The sequence below is a fragment of the Panthera onca genome, chromosome C1, assembly GCF_046562875.1.
Source record: "Panthera onca isolate mPanOnc1 chromosome C1, mPanOnc1 haplotype 2, whole genome shotgun sequence".
In the NCBI taxonomy this organism is placed as follows: Eukaryota; Metazoa; Chordata; class Mammalia; order Carnivora; family Felidae; genus Panthera; species Panthera onca.
The window spans coordinates 89,596,474-89,614,195 of record NC_138346.1 but is presented as its reverse complement, the minus strand read 5'-3'; the positions used below and the strand labels follow the sequence as shown (position 1 = coordinate 89,614,195).

General features: G+C 33.3%; 1 protein-coding gene across 3 annotated transcripts in view; it reads right to left on the bottom strand.

Moving 5' to 3' along the window:
* LRP1B (LDL receptor related protein 1B) overlaps positions 1 to 17,722 on the bottom strand; it is a 1,899,539-nt gene that overhangs the window by 709,199 nt on the left and 1,172,618 nt on the right. For all 3 annotated transcript variants that reach the window (XM_078451331.2, XM_078451332.2, XM_078451333.2), the window contains exons 16-18: positions 15,995 to 16,135; positions 11,843 to 11,968; positions 4,303 to 4,419 (exon numbers count right to left, since the gene is read on the bottom strand). In XM_078451331.2, the coding sequence (XP_078307457.2) occupies positions 4,303 to 4,419; positions 11,843 to 11,968; positions 15,995 to 16,135 (384 nt within the window). The remainder of the gene's footprint in view (positions 1 to 4,302; positions 4,420 to 11,842; positions 11,969 to 15,994; positions 16,136 to 17,722) is intronic.

Here is a 17,722-nt window from a genome sequence, read left to right as displayed (position 1 = left end):
CACTCTTATATTCAATGCTGTAACATGGAAATGGGAAGAAAATTTGTTAGGTTAATTGCTTCCATCTTAAATTCATTTTGCATATATAAACATAATCACATCACTAAGTACATGTAAGATATAATCAAACCTGAATGTTGCTTCTCAAAGTGTGGTCCCTTGACCACGTAGGATCAACAACTGTTAGAAGTATAAATATAAATACAAATCATGGACAAACTAAGACTTATTGGGTCATAGGCTCTGAGAATCAGGCCCAGCATTCTGGTTTGTGTTATGTTTTTCTTTATGCTTCTTTAATAAGTTCTCCAGGGGATTCTGGTGCATGATCGAGTTTGAGAACCTTGGCCTTAAGTTGACAGTTCTCAGGCTTGAGGGTACATTTCATACCACTGGAAAGCATTAACAATACTGATTCTTGCATCTGATCCCCAGAGACTCTTATTTAATTAGTCTGGGGTGAGGCATGGGCAGGTGATTCTTTTACTGACAGCTAAAGTTGAGAATCCACGCTAATAGCTTTGAAACAAGTGACCATTTAGCTCCTTGACACACAGTCCACTTCTAACTCAGGCTTCACTATTTTAACTTATTTGCAGAATCAATTTCCAGAGTCTCTTTTTTGCCCAACATGAGGACTACCAAAAAAATGTTAAAAGGCTCTTTAAAGATGAAGTGAGAATCTTCAAGGCCCTTTCTAATTATGTGTTTGCCTACATATAGTTTCAACCTAAAATGTGCAGTTACCTTGTAAAAGCAAATGCAAGTAAAATGAATTAGGTTTTAAAAAGGTGCTAATGAATTCCACTAAATTTTGACCCTCATTTGCAAAAGCTTCAACTCCTAAATACAACCAGAAGCGTTCCTTTTTTATTTTTAAGTCTATTTATTTTGAGAGAGAGAGAGAGAGAGAGCAAGCAGGTGCAAGCAGGGGGAGGGGAAGAGAGAGACAGGGAGAGGAAAAATGCCAAGCAGTCTCCATGCTGTCAGCGAGAAGTCTGATGTGGGGCTCAATCTCATGAACTGTGAGATCATGACTTCAATCTGAAACCAAGAGTTGGATGCTTAACCGACTGAGCCACCCAGGTGCCCCCGATCAGAAGCATTTCTAACCATTGGATTCTCATGTTTTAAAATCCAAATTTTGGTACTACTTTCAGTGAAAAATAGTAGTTATGAAATTAAACAGAAGTTGTTCATGGAGCTAAAATATAAAAACAAAATAAATGATGGTGAGTCTTCTAGTAGGATTAAACCTATGGGAACTTGGCTGATTCCAATGGGAAAAGTAAAATATGATCAGCCCAAATATTATAATGATGCCTAATAAAACTGGGAATTAGTTGAACTTACATTCATTTCTAGATTACTGCCAAGGAGAATGACTTTTTATGATGCAGTAAATTAAACAATTTATAATATTTTTGTCATTTTGCATTTAATGCAGAGATTTTTTTTTAAATTTTTTACCGTTTATTTATATTTTACAGAGAGAGAAATAGAGTGTGAATGGGGGAGGGGCAGAGAGAGAGAGACAGAGACACAGAATCCAAAGCAGGCTCCAGGCTCTGAGATATCAGCACAAGAGCCCAATCCAGGCCTTGAAGCCACAAACGGTGAGATCATGACCTAAGCTGAAGTCTGACGCTTAACCAAATGAGCCACCCAGGTGCCTCAATGCAGAGATAATTTCTTTTATGAGAGTAATCCATGTCGTTCTCTCTTACAACTTTATTTTTTTTTTAATTTTTCAGTGTTTGTTTTTTTGAGAGAGAGACAGACAGAGAGAGCGCAGGGGAGGGGCAGAGAGAGAGGGAGAGAGAGGATCAGAAGCAGACTCCAGGCTCTGAGCTGTCAGCACAGAGCCCAACACAGGGCTTGAACCCACGAACCATGAGATCATGAATTGAGCCAAAGTTGGATGCTCTGGGTGACTGAGCCATCTAGGCATCCCTCTCTTAAAACTTTGAAAGTAAAATTGTGCCTACTAGAGATTCACTATCAGCTTCTTTTACTGACATAAATTTTGATGTATAATGACAATCTGAAAGATAAATGTATGTTACTACAGAGAGGAACAAGTTTGGAGAGGACATGTTTCTTACCTTATAAAGGGGAAACAGTACTGAGACTACCCCATGTGGCTTACTGATACTCTATAAAGTTTGGCTATATTTCAGAAGCAAACTGACAACTACACTTCACAGTTGTTCCTATCCAGTGGTATACTGGAAGCATCTTATACCAGCTTGCAATAACCAATTTTTAAATTTTCAAGGATTCTAAGAATTAATTATTAAGGACACATCCATTATTTAAAATAAACTATATGAATTTTATTTTGCTCTTGAAGTTAGTTACGTCTATTATATCTGTATTATGGAAATACCATACATTGGTATGCACATCTTTTCCCAAATCCACACGCAAAAAGTCACGTGAGCAACTTGATATTGGCCATGACAGGAGTATTTACCCCACAAAAAATAGGTAAACATTAGATCATGGCTCCCCCACGCCAGGAGATCTTAAAAAAATTACCAACCCAACAATGAACAAAACTCATTATAGGTATACGCACATTTAATTAGATACTCATGAATATGGATATGTATCATGTCATGTTCTACTCCCAATTTGAACCCAATCCATGACTCCCAGACAAAGTCGACCTGAAATGCCTGAGTTTTAGTTTCAAGTATAGCTGGATTCATAGCCTTGTCCTTCTATTTATTAGCCTTGTGATCTCAAGCAAGTTGTTAAATGTCCCTAATTTTTTACTCCTTTATCTGTAAAATCTGGACAATAGTATGTTTCTCAAAGATGTATTGTAAATATTCAATAGGATATATGTGTCTGAACTTCCTGCAACCTTTTTTTCCCCTAACATCACGAAAAGTACAAGTCAGATCAAAGACCTAATTGAAGTTCTCTAATGAGCTCATTATGTATTTTCCTATTCTATTATGTTTTCATGGACTTTCTTATCTGAATTAGACTTCTCTGTCTTTACTGTTTGCAGGTTATTCATTACCCTTTTGGCATATTCTGGAAGGAGATGCTGAGAACAGAAAAACAATCAAGTTTTCCTAAATGATGGAACTTCCTAGATGCAGACCCAGCCACATGAATAGTCTGGACATTAGAAAGGAAAGGGATACATTTTTTTGAATCCCTTAACTGGCCAGGCTTTGAGAATTCTACATGTGAAATATAAAAGTGACTGTTATTGTGTGACTGTCTATTACTTTCTTCTTCAAAACTGCTATTGTCTTCTTTACAGTGTCAATTAGTACAACTTACCCATCTATACTTTATTCAAAGGTTACAACTTTTAATGTCTATAGGGACTTAATTGTCTAGTATTAGAAATTTTTTAAAGATAAAATTTTAGATAATGGAACCCCTAAATAGAGCCTTTTAAATTGAGGGATTAAAACAAAGTCTTCTTATTTCCCAACTGTTAAAACTATTATGACATGTAGTTAAATTATTAAAAAAAATACATGCTCAATTGCATTATATTCTAATAAATGTGCTATGCATATCTAATATATGTTTCCCCATTAGTAATTTAAAAAAATTCATAGCCATGCCTAAAAGATTCCACAAGTTCTTAGAAAACCTGGTTAATTTCCTTACTATGTTTCACTATACATCACTTTGATAAATGATAATAAAATCTATTGATACATGGGTACAAATGAGAACAACTAAATTTGCAATTTTATGTAACAATAAAAATTTTTCCCCAAGAAGGATCAGTTGAAAGTGACTAGAAATTTTGCTATTAACAAAAATACCTTAAACTGGTAACAGAATTATATGACTCAATGCAAATGAAACAAATGGATTGCCAACTATATAATCTCAGCCTGTATTCTTTATTGCTCCAAGAATATATCATAAGCATGTCAATGAGAAACTCGTAATTTAGTCCAAATGCTACCCAATGAGCTACTCTATTTGAAAAAAAATGATCATTACGGACATAAGATTGATAATAATGAACATTTGAGAATATCATATTAGGTTTATAACTACTTCATAATATAATCCTCAATGTTGGGATCCATTTATTTTGGCTGAGAATATGGTTACTGACTCATGGAATGGATATATTCCAAAGGTATCACTAAAGTACACACTCAGGCCTAAAAGGCAGTAATAAAATGTTAACAGATCTTTTGCCTTGTTGACCAGTATTTATAAAGAAATAAAAAGCCTCTTAAGAGAGACAAAATGACAGAATTTTCTCTTTGACATAGCCTCTGCTAACAGCATGTTTCACAGACAACTTACCACAAGATGCCATTTCATCTGTCTGGTCACCACAGTCGTCTTCCCTGTCACACAGCCAGGCTCTGGGAATGCAGCGCCCATTTCCACAAGAAAATTGGTCCACCTGGCATGTTCTGGCTAAGATAATCCATTAAGGTACAAATAAGGCCTTTTGAATAACATCCGGGTAAAATAAATGATGCAATAACTCTTTCACACATAGGATATTCTATTACTTTATTAGATAAAATATTTTTAAAGTAAATTTTAATTTTTTGATACTGCCAACTTGCTCATCTTCTCTAAAGTTCACATGCTTTGCCCTTCAATATCAGGTACTGCTAAATGACAAGATATTCAGTAATCCTCACACATGTCCACAAATGAAGCTATGAATTCATTATATCACAATTTTTGCCTGGCACATGCTTATGAATATACAGTTGAATTAAATTTCATCCAACTTTTAATTAACAAAAAAGAATTTTGCAGAGTCTATGTCAATAAACCAAGAAAACTTGCTGTCATGTAGTAGGAAGGATTTGGAGATTATATTAGGGTATCTAGTTTCTAATCATGGGGTCAGAATTGTTTTTTCCTCTAACATTTCAATGCATTTATTTCTACATCTCAAAATGATCCAATATATGAAACGAGAATGCAGAAAATATTTTCTAAAACATACATTTAGCCTTATGATGGACATATAAAATTCACTTTTCAGCATAGTTATATAAAAATGTGTAACTTTGTTTTCCTTCCAGTTTTTATTTAAATTCTAGTTAGTTAACATATAGTGTAATATTGGTTTCAGTAGTTGAATTTAGTGATTCATCACTTATATAATAAAATCTATAACCTTTTAATCAAAGTATATTAGTAAACTCTGCTTTGGCCTCTCTCAAAGGTTTCAATGAACATACACATGGAAACTTTCTACCTTAGCCAAAAGCAGCCATTTTGATTGTTCAGTGAAGGGGTTATTTTTCTACAAGGAATTTGGTTACCATTTTCTATTACAGTCAGGTCAACTTTTGAAAGCATGAAATCCTAGATGGCTACCCTAACTCTTCTCCCAGGCCTTAGTAACATACTTACATAGTTAGATATTTTAAGTGTTTAATTCTCTTTTCTTTTGTCTGTCTGAGATACAAATTTGTTTTCATGAGTATCGGTTTCCTACCACCCCTTCTTTTTAATGGATCAGAGAAAAGAGTGGGAAATTGTAGGAGGGGGATTTTCCCACCTTTTATTAATATATGGGTTAGATGAGGATTGGACACATGAGGAACAATTAGGGTCAGAATTTCTATAGCTATGATAAGAGAATTTTACCTAGTTCATAGATTTCCTTCTGTTTTGGGGCTTAAGAATCAGAAGGATGTGTTTCTGTTTCATCAAAATTCCAATGAACTAACAGGTGGTATAAAATTGAAAGTGGTTCAAAGGCAAGTCACCCAAACACATTAAAATGAGTCTCCATGGGGCGCCTAGGTGGCTCAGTTGGTTGAGAGACCGACTTCGGCTCAGGTCGTGATCTAGTGGTTTGTGAGTTCGAGCCCCGTGTCGGGCACTGTGCTGACAGCTCAGAGCCTGCAGCCTGCTTCTGATTCTGTGTCTCCCTCTCTCTCTGCCCCTCCCTCACTCATGCTCTGTCTCTGTCTCAGAAATAAACATTAAAAAAAAATTAAAAAAATTAAAAAAATAAAATAAAATAAAATAAAAGAGTCTCCATAAATCAGGGTTTTAGAGGTCATATAAAATAATTTCTTAAAAGTTATATGCTAGTTGTCTCCTTTTAAGCAAAGTGTAATTGCTATGTTAAAATGTATATATATTATTAGTGAACACTGAAAGGATCACTTGAGAAAAACAAATGAAAAATTACTGGTTTGATTGGACATATCAGATTCAATGTACCATTTCTATCCTCAGTGTCTATAAATTAGAAATTCCATAAAATTATTACACTATGTATTCTGCTTTGTTAATATGGATAAGGGTTCTGAATCTAAGACATTTCATATAATATTTGAGTTTTCCCTTTTTGCAAGTAGAGTGTTTATTTTACATTATTAGATTTTAAGTATCTCAACAAACATGTATACTGCTGAAGTTTTCAATGTTGACATTTCAAGCAGGATTAAATATTTGTTGTCTCATTTGGCTAACTATAGATTTTCTGTGAAATTATTCTAACATTTAGACTAAATCAACAGAGTTCCTAGGTAATTTCAATAAAACTATATCTACTTGAAATACACACACACACACACGTACATAGTCCATATATATATATATGTATATATATATATGGATTAGCCTAGAGAAGAATGAAGACATTGGCATTTAGTTCACTTGGTGGGAAGAGAGGGCATGGAGGTATGAGGAAGATTCATGTTTCTTACATGTCTGTATTGTTTCAACTGATTGCAGTAAATACTCTTTACCTTTTGAGATTCAGGAGAAATTAAATAAGAAAGGTTTGTTTTGTTTTGTTCTGTTTTTTTTTCCAATTCTTTCTCCCTTTTTCTTCCAGCTCTCCCTCATTCTTTCCCTCTTTCCCTTCTTCCTTCTTCTTTCCTTTTTTCTCTTTCCTTTCTCTTTTCTCTACTTTTCATTCTTTCCTACAACTCTCCTGTCTTCCCTCATTCCCAACCTATTTCATTCCTCAGTCTTTCTTGTGTTTTTGCTTTAAAGAAGGATATAGAATTACATAGTTTCATTTCATCTCCATTAAATTCTAATTGACTCATAATAAGAATATATTAAATATCCCAATATTCCAACATTCTTTTATCTGATTTTTTTTTTAATGTCACAGTACTCCTTGTCGTTCAGGCTTAATTTTAGCAAAGTTTTCTCAGAGTTCTTTCATGAGGATCGCTAAGATGATTATAAAGGAGAATGAGAACTCCTAAGGACCTGTTTTACATTGTGTGTGGTGTGAGAATGTATGTGTCACCTCACTAACTCAGAAGCTTAAGGAACGGTTATGACCTATTACACCAAAGAGTATTTACTGGTTTATTATTGAGGAATAGTATACCCGGAGAATATATGAATTTTTTGTCCATTCTAATCATGGACAAATCCTCTGCTTAGTCCACCAAGGAAATTTAAGTAATTTCACATAAGAAAAAAAAATGCTTCATTCTATAAATCTATAAGTACTGTCTGTCTCTATGATATAATCAGATTGATAAAACATCACTTTCTAATCACTGGATTTATATCATAAAGATACAACCTTTACTTTTTCAGTTCTTGTCACCATCATTTCTAAATTAGTTTGGAGGTGAGATTAGCAGAGCAGCCCCAGAGCAATCTAATTTTGTAGCAAATGCTGCTGTAATGAAGAGGAAATTTACACTTCTTCAGTGGAATTGTTTATCTAGCAGTGAGTGAGAAATCCACTGTCACAACGTGAATTTTTTCTACTCATCACTAATTATACTTCTCCTGCTGTCCTGTAGCAGTGAGAAATCCCACAATGCACAGGAACAATAAGGAGGAATAAGACAAGAGAGCTTCACACATTATTCCTAACCTTTGCTGTATTTTAATCAAAGCATTCTACTTAAACAAAACATATGTCATATCAAAACATACTTTTCAATTTATCTTGTAAAGAAGTTTCATCTTTAATATATCAGGTTTTCTTAATTCAATTGTATCTATTTAGTTTAAGTTTACTCAAAATTTGTGAAAGATGTGAGAAGAATAAATATTATGCAATCTAATTACAATTCCATACTGTGGGGAAAAAATCTCATCTGAAATTGGCTAGGCTTTCATCTAAGTATCATCATCAGCGGCTATGAGGAAAAAGACTTGAAACTCCTTCTCATCTTTGGCCTCTGGGTCTCTCTCATAAGTACAGAAACATATCTTCTTTTTGTGAGGAAGAACAAGCACCAAGCTCCTGCCTGTCAGCTCTTTTCTGCCTGCTGTACATAGGCTGTTTCCTCTTCCAGACATACCCTCCAAGCCCCTACCATCCTCTATGGACTTGACCTCATCCTCAGCAACTATGCCAATCACTCGTTCCTTTTTTTTCGCAGTGAAATATTTCTATCACATAGGAAAGTATAAGACATAATAATATTGACACCTGTCTACAATCATATAGATCTATCAAATCTTTTTTTCCTATGTTTACTACAGACTATTTTTTGTTTTTTTCAGAAAAATGTATTATATTTAAAATCTCCTATGTAATTTTTTCCAATCATATATCTCCCTCTCTTTTTATATGTAACTACTATTCTTAATTTATTATTTGTATTTCCATATTTCCATTTTTATTTCCATATTTAATAATCCATATTGTTATTTCCATATTTCCATTTATAAAGCAATAAACACATATAGATTTGTTTTATATTTTTATATTTCATATAAATGGTACTAAATCACTTATAATCTGTCAACTTTTGGTTACCGTTCATTTTGAAATTAATTTCTGTTGATACTTAAGCTCTTGTTCATTCATTTTAAGTATGAAGGGCATTGTATTATGTGAATATAAAACTATATGTGTTATATATGTGAATATACATATATTTGGTGTTATATAGCCATATATAAATATATATATATGTATATATATATATGTATATATATACATATATATATATATTTATAGTTTCATATATAGTGGATATACATATATTTGTTTTTCCTGATAATGGTCATTTGAATTGTTTCTAATTTCTCAATATTACCAGCATTAGAACAATGCAATTCTTACTTGAATCGCTTTGTACATAGGTATTAAGAGTATAAATCTAGAAATGGGATTATAGACTTGAAGGTATGTATGTGTCTGCATTTATGGATTTGATCAAATGCTTTTCAATGTAGAAAAACAATTTATATAACCACCAAGAGTGTATGATGGTTCCTTTTATTCCACAATCTTGTCAATGGTTAATTTTATCAGATTATTTTTCCTCCTTAAATGACTTGAACTATTACACACATCTCTTTCTCTTTGTCTTCCTTTTCCTTTTTCTCTCTTTCTTTTTTTCTTTCTAAGGCTTAGCCTGGATATCACCTCCCTCAGGAAGGTGTCAGATAGACAAAGACTAAATTAGTTTTCTTGTGCTTCTATTTGTAGCTCATTTTGAATTTTGCATTAGAATGACCTGTTTACATGTTTTCTCACCATCTTCATTCAGCTTTTTAAGGAAAGATATAGTGTATTTTTCCTTATTTTATATCCAATGTCATGATAGATATTTATTGAATTAGCAGATTCATGGAGAAATACCAAAGGAACAAAATAAGAAATTAGCTTCTTATAGGATAGGATTTTATTTTAGATATAAAGTACTCACAATGATAAAAGGTACAGGACAATGGATTCAATTAGAAAATAATACCACCCTTTGGAAAATCCTTTATCTATGATATTTTTCCAGGTATGTAACTATATATAGTAATGGCCCAGACAGGGAAATTATCTAATGAATTTGCCATATATTTTTTTTTCAGTATGATTAACTATGTGACATATTTATTTATTTTGGTCAAACAAAATGAAAATATATTGTAACATAACAACATACTTAATTTTCAAAGCTAAAAGGCATATTTGTTTTTCTTCTTATTCAGTTTCTTAAGGCATACAGAGACCATAATATCCACTATAAATATACTGTAAAGACCTGGTCCTGACTAGCAGACTTCAGCTGGCATCACGAAAAGTGGCACTTGAGGTGCAAAAAGATTGTGCCCTATTTCCTAGTGGACTACAGGTATAGGGTTTCCTAGAAATCTCACTAATTAAGATTAAATAAGATTGATTTATAAGTAGCTAGTGAAGCCCAAATGTGCCTTTAAGACTCATGTAGAAACAAGCAGGTTCTAAAAGTCTAGTAGAAATGAAAAAGACATAGTATTATGAATTGAGTCAGCAATGCTTTTCCTTTAAAAGTGAAATCAGACCTATGTTTAGGATGTAATGAAACATAATCTCGGAATTATACCTTAACCTTAAAAAATAACAAAATTGTTCCAGCTTAGAAAGATGCTTCATTATAAATCATAGTCATAATTGTAAGAACAATCTGGGAAAAATCAAATTGACCATACCTAAAATTCTAACTGATAGAATAATATAGTTTGATAACAAAATTATAGGCTTGGAGAATTAATCATACATCGAGTTTCCCCTAAACTCTTACCAACAATGTGAGTTAAGGCAAGTGCTTTCTCCCATGCCTTGGCTATGAAATGAATGGGCTCGAAGGGAGAGGCTAGGACTAGAGGGTTTCTAGGGGTTCCTTTTGATTAGGTAGTCCTTTGTAAAACAGCCTTCCATGACACACAAAATATCTTGAAAATAATCACTCTAAAATACTGAAGCAGAGACAATAGGGAAAAGAGAATCGCCCAGGATCCTCACTAATATGTAACTGTGGATAAAGAACTGAATATAAGATGCAGGTTAGGATTATGGAATGGCAACTGTTTTGCTCTTTCATTGTCGTTTAGAAAATGATGAAAATCTGTTAAGGAAATATTTTCTAGTTAATTCATACTCTGGGAGAGCAAAGAGAAGTATACAGGGAAATAGCACTGCACAAAAGTACAAGCTTTCCCAAGAGAAAACCAGTGGCCCAACCTAGAATACAAACCAGGCTTCAAGAGCTTCGGGTTTTTTCTCCACATGCTGCCTTTACAGTTTTAAGTAATTGGTTGTAATAATTTTTATTTAGTGAGACTTATTTTGGAAAATAGAGGAGGGGAAGAGTTGATACATTTTGACATTGCAGTATGTAATGATTGAAAAAAAATTTACTAATCTTATCAACATGAGTCATCAAATACAGTTCTTTTCATTGTTTAAAAAGTCGCTCTAGGCTGCTGCTAGTCAATATTATTTTTCAACACTTATATGACTAATCATGACCTTTCTGGCAGTCTGTTGTAACCTGTACCACAAGCTATATATTCTGATTCAAAGAGAATTTGATTAGGGATTCACAGATTTATTACAGTGGGATAAATTATATGGCAATGTAAATAGGCTTCATGATCTCGGGACTTTCATGAAAAAAAAAATTATCCCTACATAAATAATGTCCCAGGAAAACAAAACTATTTACAGAGGTATTCTGTAGCAGACTAAATAAAATAAATACATAATTTTTTAATGTAAAACAAAACACACACACACACACACACACACACACACACACACACCAGTTATCCTTGTGAGATGGCCTATATCATAGCATGCTAACAAACCTCAACATCCAATGCCAATTAAGATTTAGCAGGAACAAGTCTTGTCCAAGTAGTATATTGACACTCAACCAATATGGATAGAAAAAGTGCCAAATTACTTTGGAAAGCAGAGTCATGCCCAAGAATTAAGTAAAAGTTAATTTGTATTCTAGCTTTTGTGGCATCCAACTCTGAATTCATTTACTACAACAATAATAAGATCATCAGCCCTAGGAAGGTTCAGCTTAGTTCAAAGCACTGCCCTCCATTTTTATGGAGACTAACTTTGGAAGGGATCTATGTATATATTCAAGGAAACCTTTACCTGCACAGGTTTGATTGGATTCATCTTCATTGCTTCCACAGTCATTAGCTCCATCACAGAGCCATCTCTTGGGGATACAGCGATTATTTTTGCATTTAAACTGATCATCAGGACAGCTATGATTGACTGGGAAGGAAGGGAGAGGTGTAGGAAGAGAAGAAACAAGGTTATTAATTTAAAATTGGATAAATTATTATTTTAAGTTATAGTTACAGAAAAGTCATAGTAATTATTATAGTATAATAAATGCCACAGCTTCTTTCATTCATTGTTTCATATTTTGAGGAAAGTATTAATATTCTAGGCTGTGTTAAAATATAATACTTTTATGAAGACACCAAGAAATTAAATCTCACATTAAAGGAAATATATTAATTTGTTCATGTCTTCACTAAAATCAACTATCTCACTAAGTTTGTTTCCCATCCCTTATCACAGTGACTCAATTTCAGAATTTTTGCCAAACATATTTGAAATATCTCATATTTTAATATGAAACAAATATGTATCAAATAATTCAATCATATATTAAAAATACATTTTCTTAAGCCACATGTCCACTCAGTACTTATTGAAATATTAAATAAGCCTAATTTTGTTATGCTTTGTCCAATGTTTCTTAGGACTGGAAGGAAAAAAAAATGCATCATCTGTGACTTGGAGTTGATGCGAAATATGAGATCCTGCATAATTTTAATAATGAAAATGAGCATCATGAGTTTTTATCCCTAGTGCAAAAAATAAACATGCATCTGCAAGATATACTGAGGACAAGACCAATCCTCATATGGGAAGCTGTGCACAGCGAAGGATTAAACCTCCAATATCTAAACACAGCAGGAGGCCATCTTAAAGTTAACCTTCTGTGATTATTTTCCTGCATCCTGGAGGCTAAATTCCTAACTGAATTGGCATGCTCCTCAGTATTTGTTTCACCACTTCACATTCTTTTTGAAGTAATTTTCCTTGTGCCCAGTAGTTGCACTTCTGTACAATAAAAATAAATTTTGGTATTAGTTTTACTTAGAATTTGAAAAATAGCCATTTCATCATGCTGTTGCATAGCAAATGTATGCCTTTCCAGCCAGTTTCTATAAAACACTGTATCTTAAAGTACCTTAGGTGAGAGAGTGGTTTTATCACTTTTTAGAAAGTTTTTATTATGCATAGTGAAAAAAATAGGGGGAAAAGCCTTATGTTTCCTGGCAATTGAGCACGGTTAACATTTTCTACTCACTTCAGGGAGTTGAGCAAGAATAGTTGCTCATGAGAATGAAAGTCATTCAATAAGTTAGATGGTCAACATTTTAAAGTACCAAGATTTTGCAAAAATATTTCAGTGAAGCTTGATCAAGGACCTTTGCAGTTTTCATCAATGATGTAAATCAGAGTTCAAAAAGGAGGCATAAATACAACTCTCAGTCCTGCAATTTGAATTGAGAAGCTAAATGATAGAAAATCGAATGATAACAGAATTCAAAGTCAAACCTTATGAGTATTTAAAATATAAATAATCTTCTGAAATGAATTACATAGTGTTGGAATATTAACCATGGAATCTCAGGATTATAATGCTGGTCTGAATCACTGCAAGTTTAGAAAAGATACCATCTCGCTGGAAGGAGGCCTGAGAGGTTTAGTGCTCCATTGCCCCATTTGATTAGTGATCTCTTCTCCAGGTGTGAGGTGCTGTGTTACACTCTGAGACTACAAAGATGTTACCACATAATGTGTCTCCTCATAAAGATATTCACCAAGATAAGGAAGCATATGATTGTGATACTGTTGGTTAACTAACATGATAAAGAAATACACATGAGATGTTTAACTCCAACTGGGCTATATAGAGAAGATTTTTTGATGTTCACAAGAGACTTCCCTATAAAGGTAATGTGAAACTATGGTGATTTCCATAGATTAGAGTGTTACACAGGAGAGAAACAGGAGGACATTTTTTTAGAGATCTACTTGTAGTCCAAATTGATAAGAACAAAGATTGTAAGTGTATGATGATAGGCATGTAAGGCTGAAAATGTAAAATGAGTCATGACATGCAGTGCTTTATATATGAGTCAGTGGATTTTTTTGTTAGTTATAGATTTACTGAAATAATGAGATTAGACTTCATTCTATAAATACTGGTAACTCAGGAAACAGTATGGAAAGTGGGCTTTAATTAAGGGAGCAATAGTGGTAGGAATAATAGCAGGGCACGTGCTGAGTTAATCTAGGATAGGAGGCTAATTTAGCCAGTGAGGATTGAGAGATGGTAAAGATAAAAATTAATTATTTAGAGTTGAATATGGATTATATGTGAAATAAAGGACTGTAGGAAAACCCCACAGCATAGGCTTGGGTGGTGGTATGGAAAGTTATGAAAATAATCAAGAAAAAAATCCTGACGAGGAATTTTAACACTACAATTAACAGTACAAATGTAATGCCCCATATGCTCATAGAGGAAATTAGTTTCTTTGTGAGTTGGTGAAAAGAACAATCACACAGAGGGAAGCATGGACCTAAGGAATACTGCATGACTATCGTGATGAAATACTCGTGTTCTGTACAGGTGCTCTGTGACTATGCTGGAAGCTGATATGCAGGGAGCATTCACTAAAGCCATGAATAAACATTATGAGTCAGAAGGAATGAGGCAATCAATTTACTCAATAAATACTACACCATTTGTGTCAAAAAGTAGAGAAAAAACACTTTCTCCTTAGATGAAATGCTCCTCCATTCTGAAGTTTTTGTATAATTGTATCAACTTAGTATTTGATGTGTTATTTATGGTTTCACACTTTATAATATAGATATTAATAAGGTTGAAAATATGAAGCACATAATGTTGAAGTCAGAGTCCATGTTTGAAAATTAAGGGAAAATAGTGTTCAATTCATGTATTAATTACAATTTCTATATTATGTACACACAATATTTTTTAAGAGCTCATATTTGGGTTTTATCCCTAAATGCAGATAGTTGCATTATATAGACGCCCAGACCAATTCTGTCTATTATTAACAAAGAATCTTTAAAACGGTATTTTTAGTCTTGATTAAAAAAAAAAAAAAAAAAAAACAGAAGAAAAAGAAAGAAAGAAAAGAAAATGGACTGTTAATTAACTCAATTAGCTCAACCATTTTACCCTGGAAAATGTCATCAATTGAAAGGAAAATAATTTTCTTTTTAAAATAATTTATCTGGGTCAAATTAAAAGACCAAAGATACATATATAAATCACATACCTCTCTCCCTGTAAAAAGATCTTATATATCTCAAAGCCATTCCAGTATGATTCTAATCAAACATATTGTCAAAGCATTTTTTAATGTGTTTCTCAAAGTGTTTTACTTCCATATAAGTGGGACAATTCCTTATTCTAACCAGAAACATAAAATTATTCCGACTATGGGAAATGATAAGCAGCTAAATAGAAGCCAAAGGGAAGAAAATGAAACCTTGAATTTCTATCGGAGTGCCCCACATGTGTCTCCTACCATGTACTGAGCCAGTGAAGTTAGGTAATGACATGTTCCAAAACCATGTCTGTGTCCTTGGATCTTCTTCAAGGCTCTGCTGCCAAGGGGAAATGGAGTAGATCGTGACCTTCTGTGTGAGTAGTTCTGACTTGAGGGAGTTTCAATTGATTTTCCACATCTTCAAATTCAGAGATCCAGAAGGATCTCCTATAGCAACTTTCTAACAATGGTGTGGTGGCACTGACAGTATAAAGGAGGGAAGGAAGGACTTCTGGTAATATGGACTTCTGGTCCATATGGTAATATGGTATGATGGTAATATTGTAATTATTATTACAATATATTATTTTACAATAAATATATTTACAATATATTGTAATAAAATATATTACAATAAATTATTATTATTATTATATAAAAATTATAATATGGTAATATTACCATATGGTAATATGGTAATATGTTAATAAGGACTTCTAGTTAAAATGGTAATATTAAAGATGGAAAAAGATGAGAAAAACAGTTCTTTAAAACCATGCAAGAAGACAATCTAAAATCTACTCTCTGTAGACTAAAGAAAAAAAAAACTGAGTTCAATTCTTTATCAAAGATATTTTTAGATTTTTCAAAAGACTCAGGAAAATGTAATATTACTTGAAGGAAAACATACAGCAATTTACTGAATCTTCATCACTTCCGTCTAGACAGTCATCATCACCATCACATTTCCAGCGAGCTTGGATACAGTGTCTGTTTTTACAGCGGAACTCTCCAGCTTTGCATATGTGAGGCAATACTTCTCCAGAATTAACTAGAGTTAAAAAAAAAAAAAATCAAAGTCATAAGAACAATACTAGCCATGTTCAGTTCATTACAACACAAACTTCATTTTAATAACAAAAATATTGATTCATTTTATTGAAAATATAAAGACATCTTAACATTGTAGTGACAACCATCTCTAGAAATGAGAAAAAGGTAAGTTTTTCTGAAAATAATTATTCTATTAAGAATTTTAAAGATTTTAAACTGTCACCAAAATAATCAATAATAACAATAATAATAACAATACCACCTCATATTCATGTTGAGCATGTAGTTTTACTTTTTAAAGGGCATTCATTCATAATCTCAATTATCTTCATGACTCTTGACAGGGTAGGCATGGCAAAAAATTTTACTACCTTCATTTTACAGATAAGTGCACCCCAAATTAATCATAGTGAAAAGACAAGGCAATAACACAGCCATGGTAGTCACATTTACTTTGCTGGTCTGCAAGTGGGAGAAAAACTCAGGTCTGGTTAGGTATTCATGGAACTATTAAGTTAATCAAAATTATCTCATTATACATCCAGATTCTATGCAGTATTTTCTCTGTATACTCCATGTTCTCTAATCAAGTGTTAGGAATTCAGTTCATTGTGATTTATTCACAAGTTGTAAGTGTTAGGGGCACCTGGGTGGCTCAGAGGGTTGAATGTCAGATCTCGGCTCAGGTCATGATGTCACTGATCTTGAGATTGAGCCCCGTGTTGGGCTCTGTACCGACTGCTTAAAGCATGGAGCTTGCTTTGGATTCTGTGTCTCCCTCTCTCTCTGCCCCTCCCCTTCGCCTCCCCCCCCCCCCCGCCTTTCTCTTCCAAACATAAATAAACACTAAAAAATTTTAAAAACAAAGTATTATGATGATTGTTATTGTTCACTTTGAGTGGATTCAATAGAGTTTACAAAGAGACAGGAATGTGTAGCAATGGTTAAAGTAAATGGTTTATGTTTCATGGACTAAAAAGGTGTTGAATTATCAAAAGTTAGATTATTGTTAGGAGAAACAAACCCAATCTTTCCACCTGATGGCTTTAAACTTTATTTTGGACAACTCATTTGAACTGATAAATGATCACAAAACCTATATACAAGTCAATAATATGGGATATTGGGAAAACATATATGGCATTTCCAGAACACTTGGTGTCAGCACTCCCTTAATCCTTGCATTTTCCCTGCTCCAAAGAATGGAAGAGGGAATATGACCCTTCAACCCTAACTGTGGAGAATCTGCTTCAGAGAGTAATGCAGTGAAGCACAAGACATGAGGGTTCCTGTGGTTGGAAAAGAAAAACTGCCCATTAAATTCAGACTCTTGCTTAAGGCCTTAAGTGTAAAATCTAATCAGTACAGTGAATGAACTATTCAATTCAAATAAAGGTAAGCCTGTGTTTTTTCTATCCCCTCTCAGACAGGCAGACACTATATGCAGGGACTGAGAGTAATTTTATCTCCCTTTTTAATTCTAATCCGTTTTCAATAACAAAATGCTGAAGCAGCAATTTCTCTAATGATGTCATTTCTGTAAGGTCACTTGAAAGTAAAAAAAAAAAAAAAAAAAAAAAGTAAA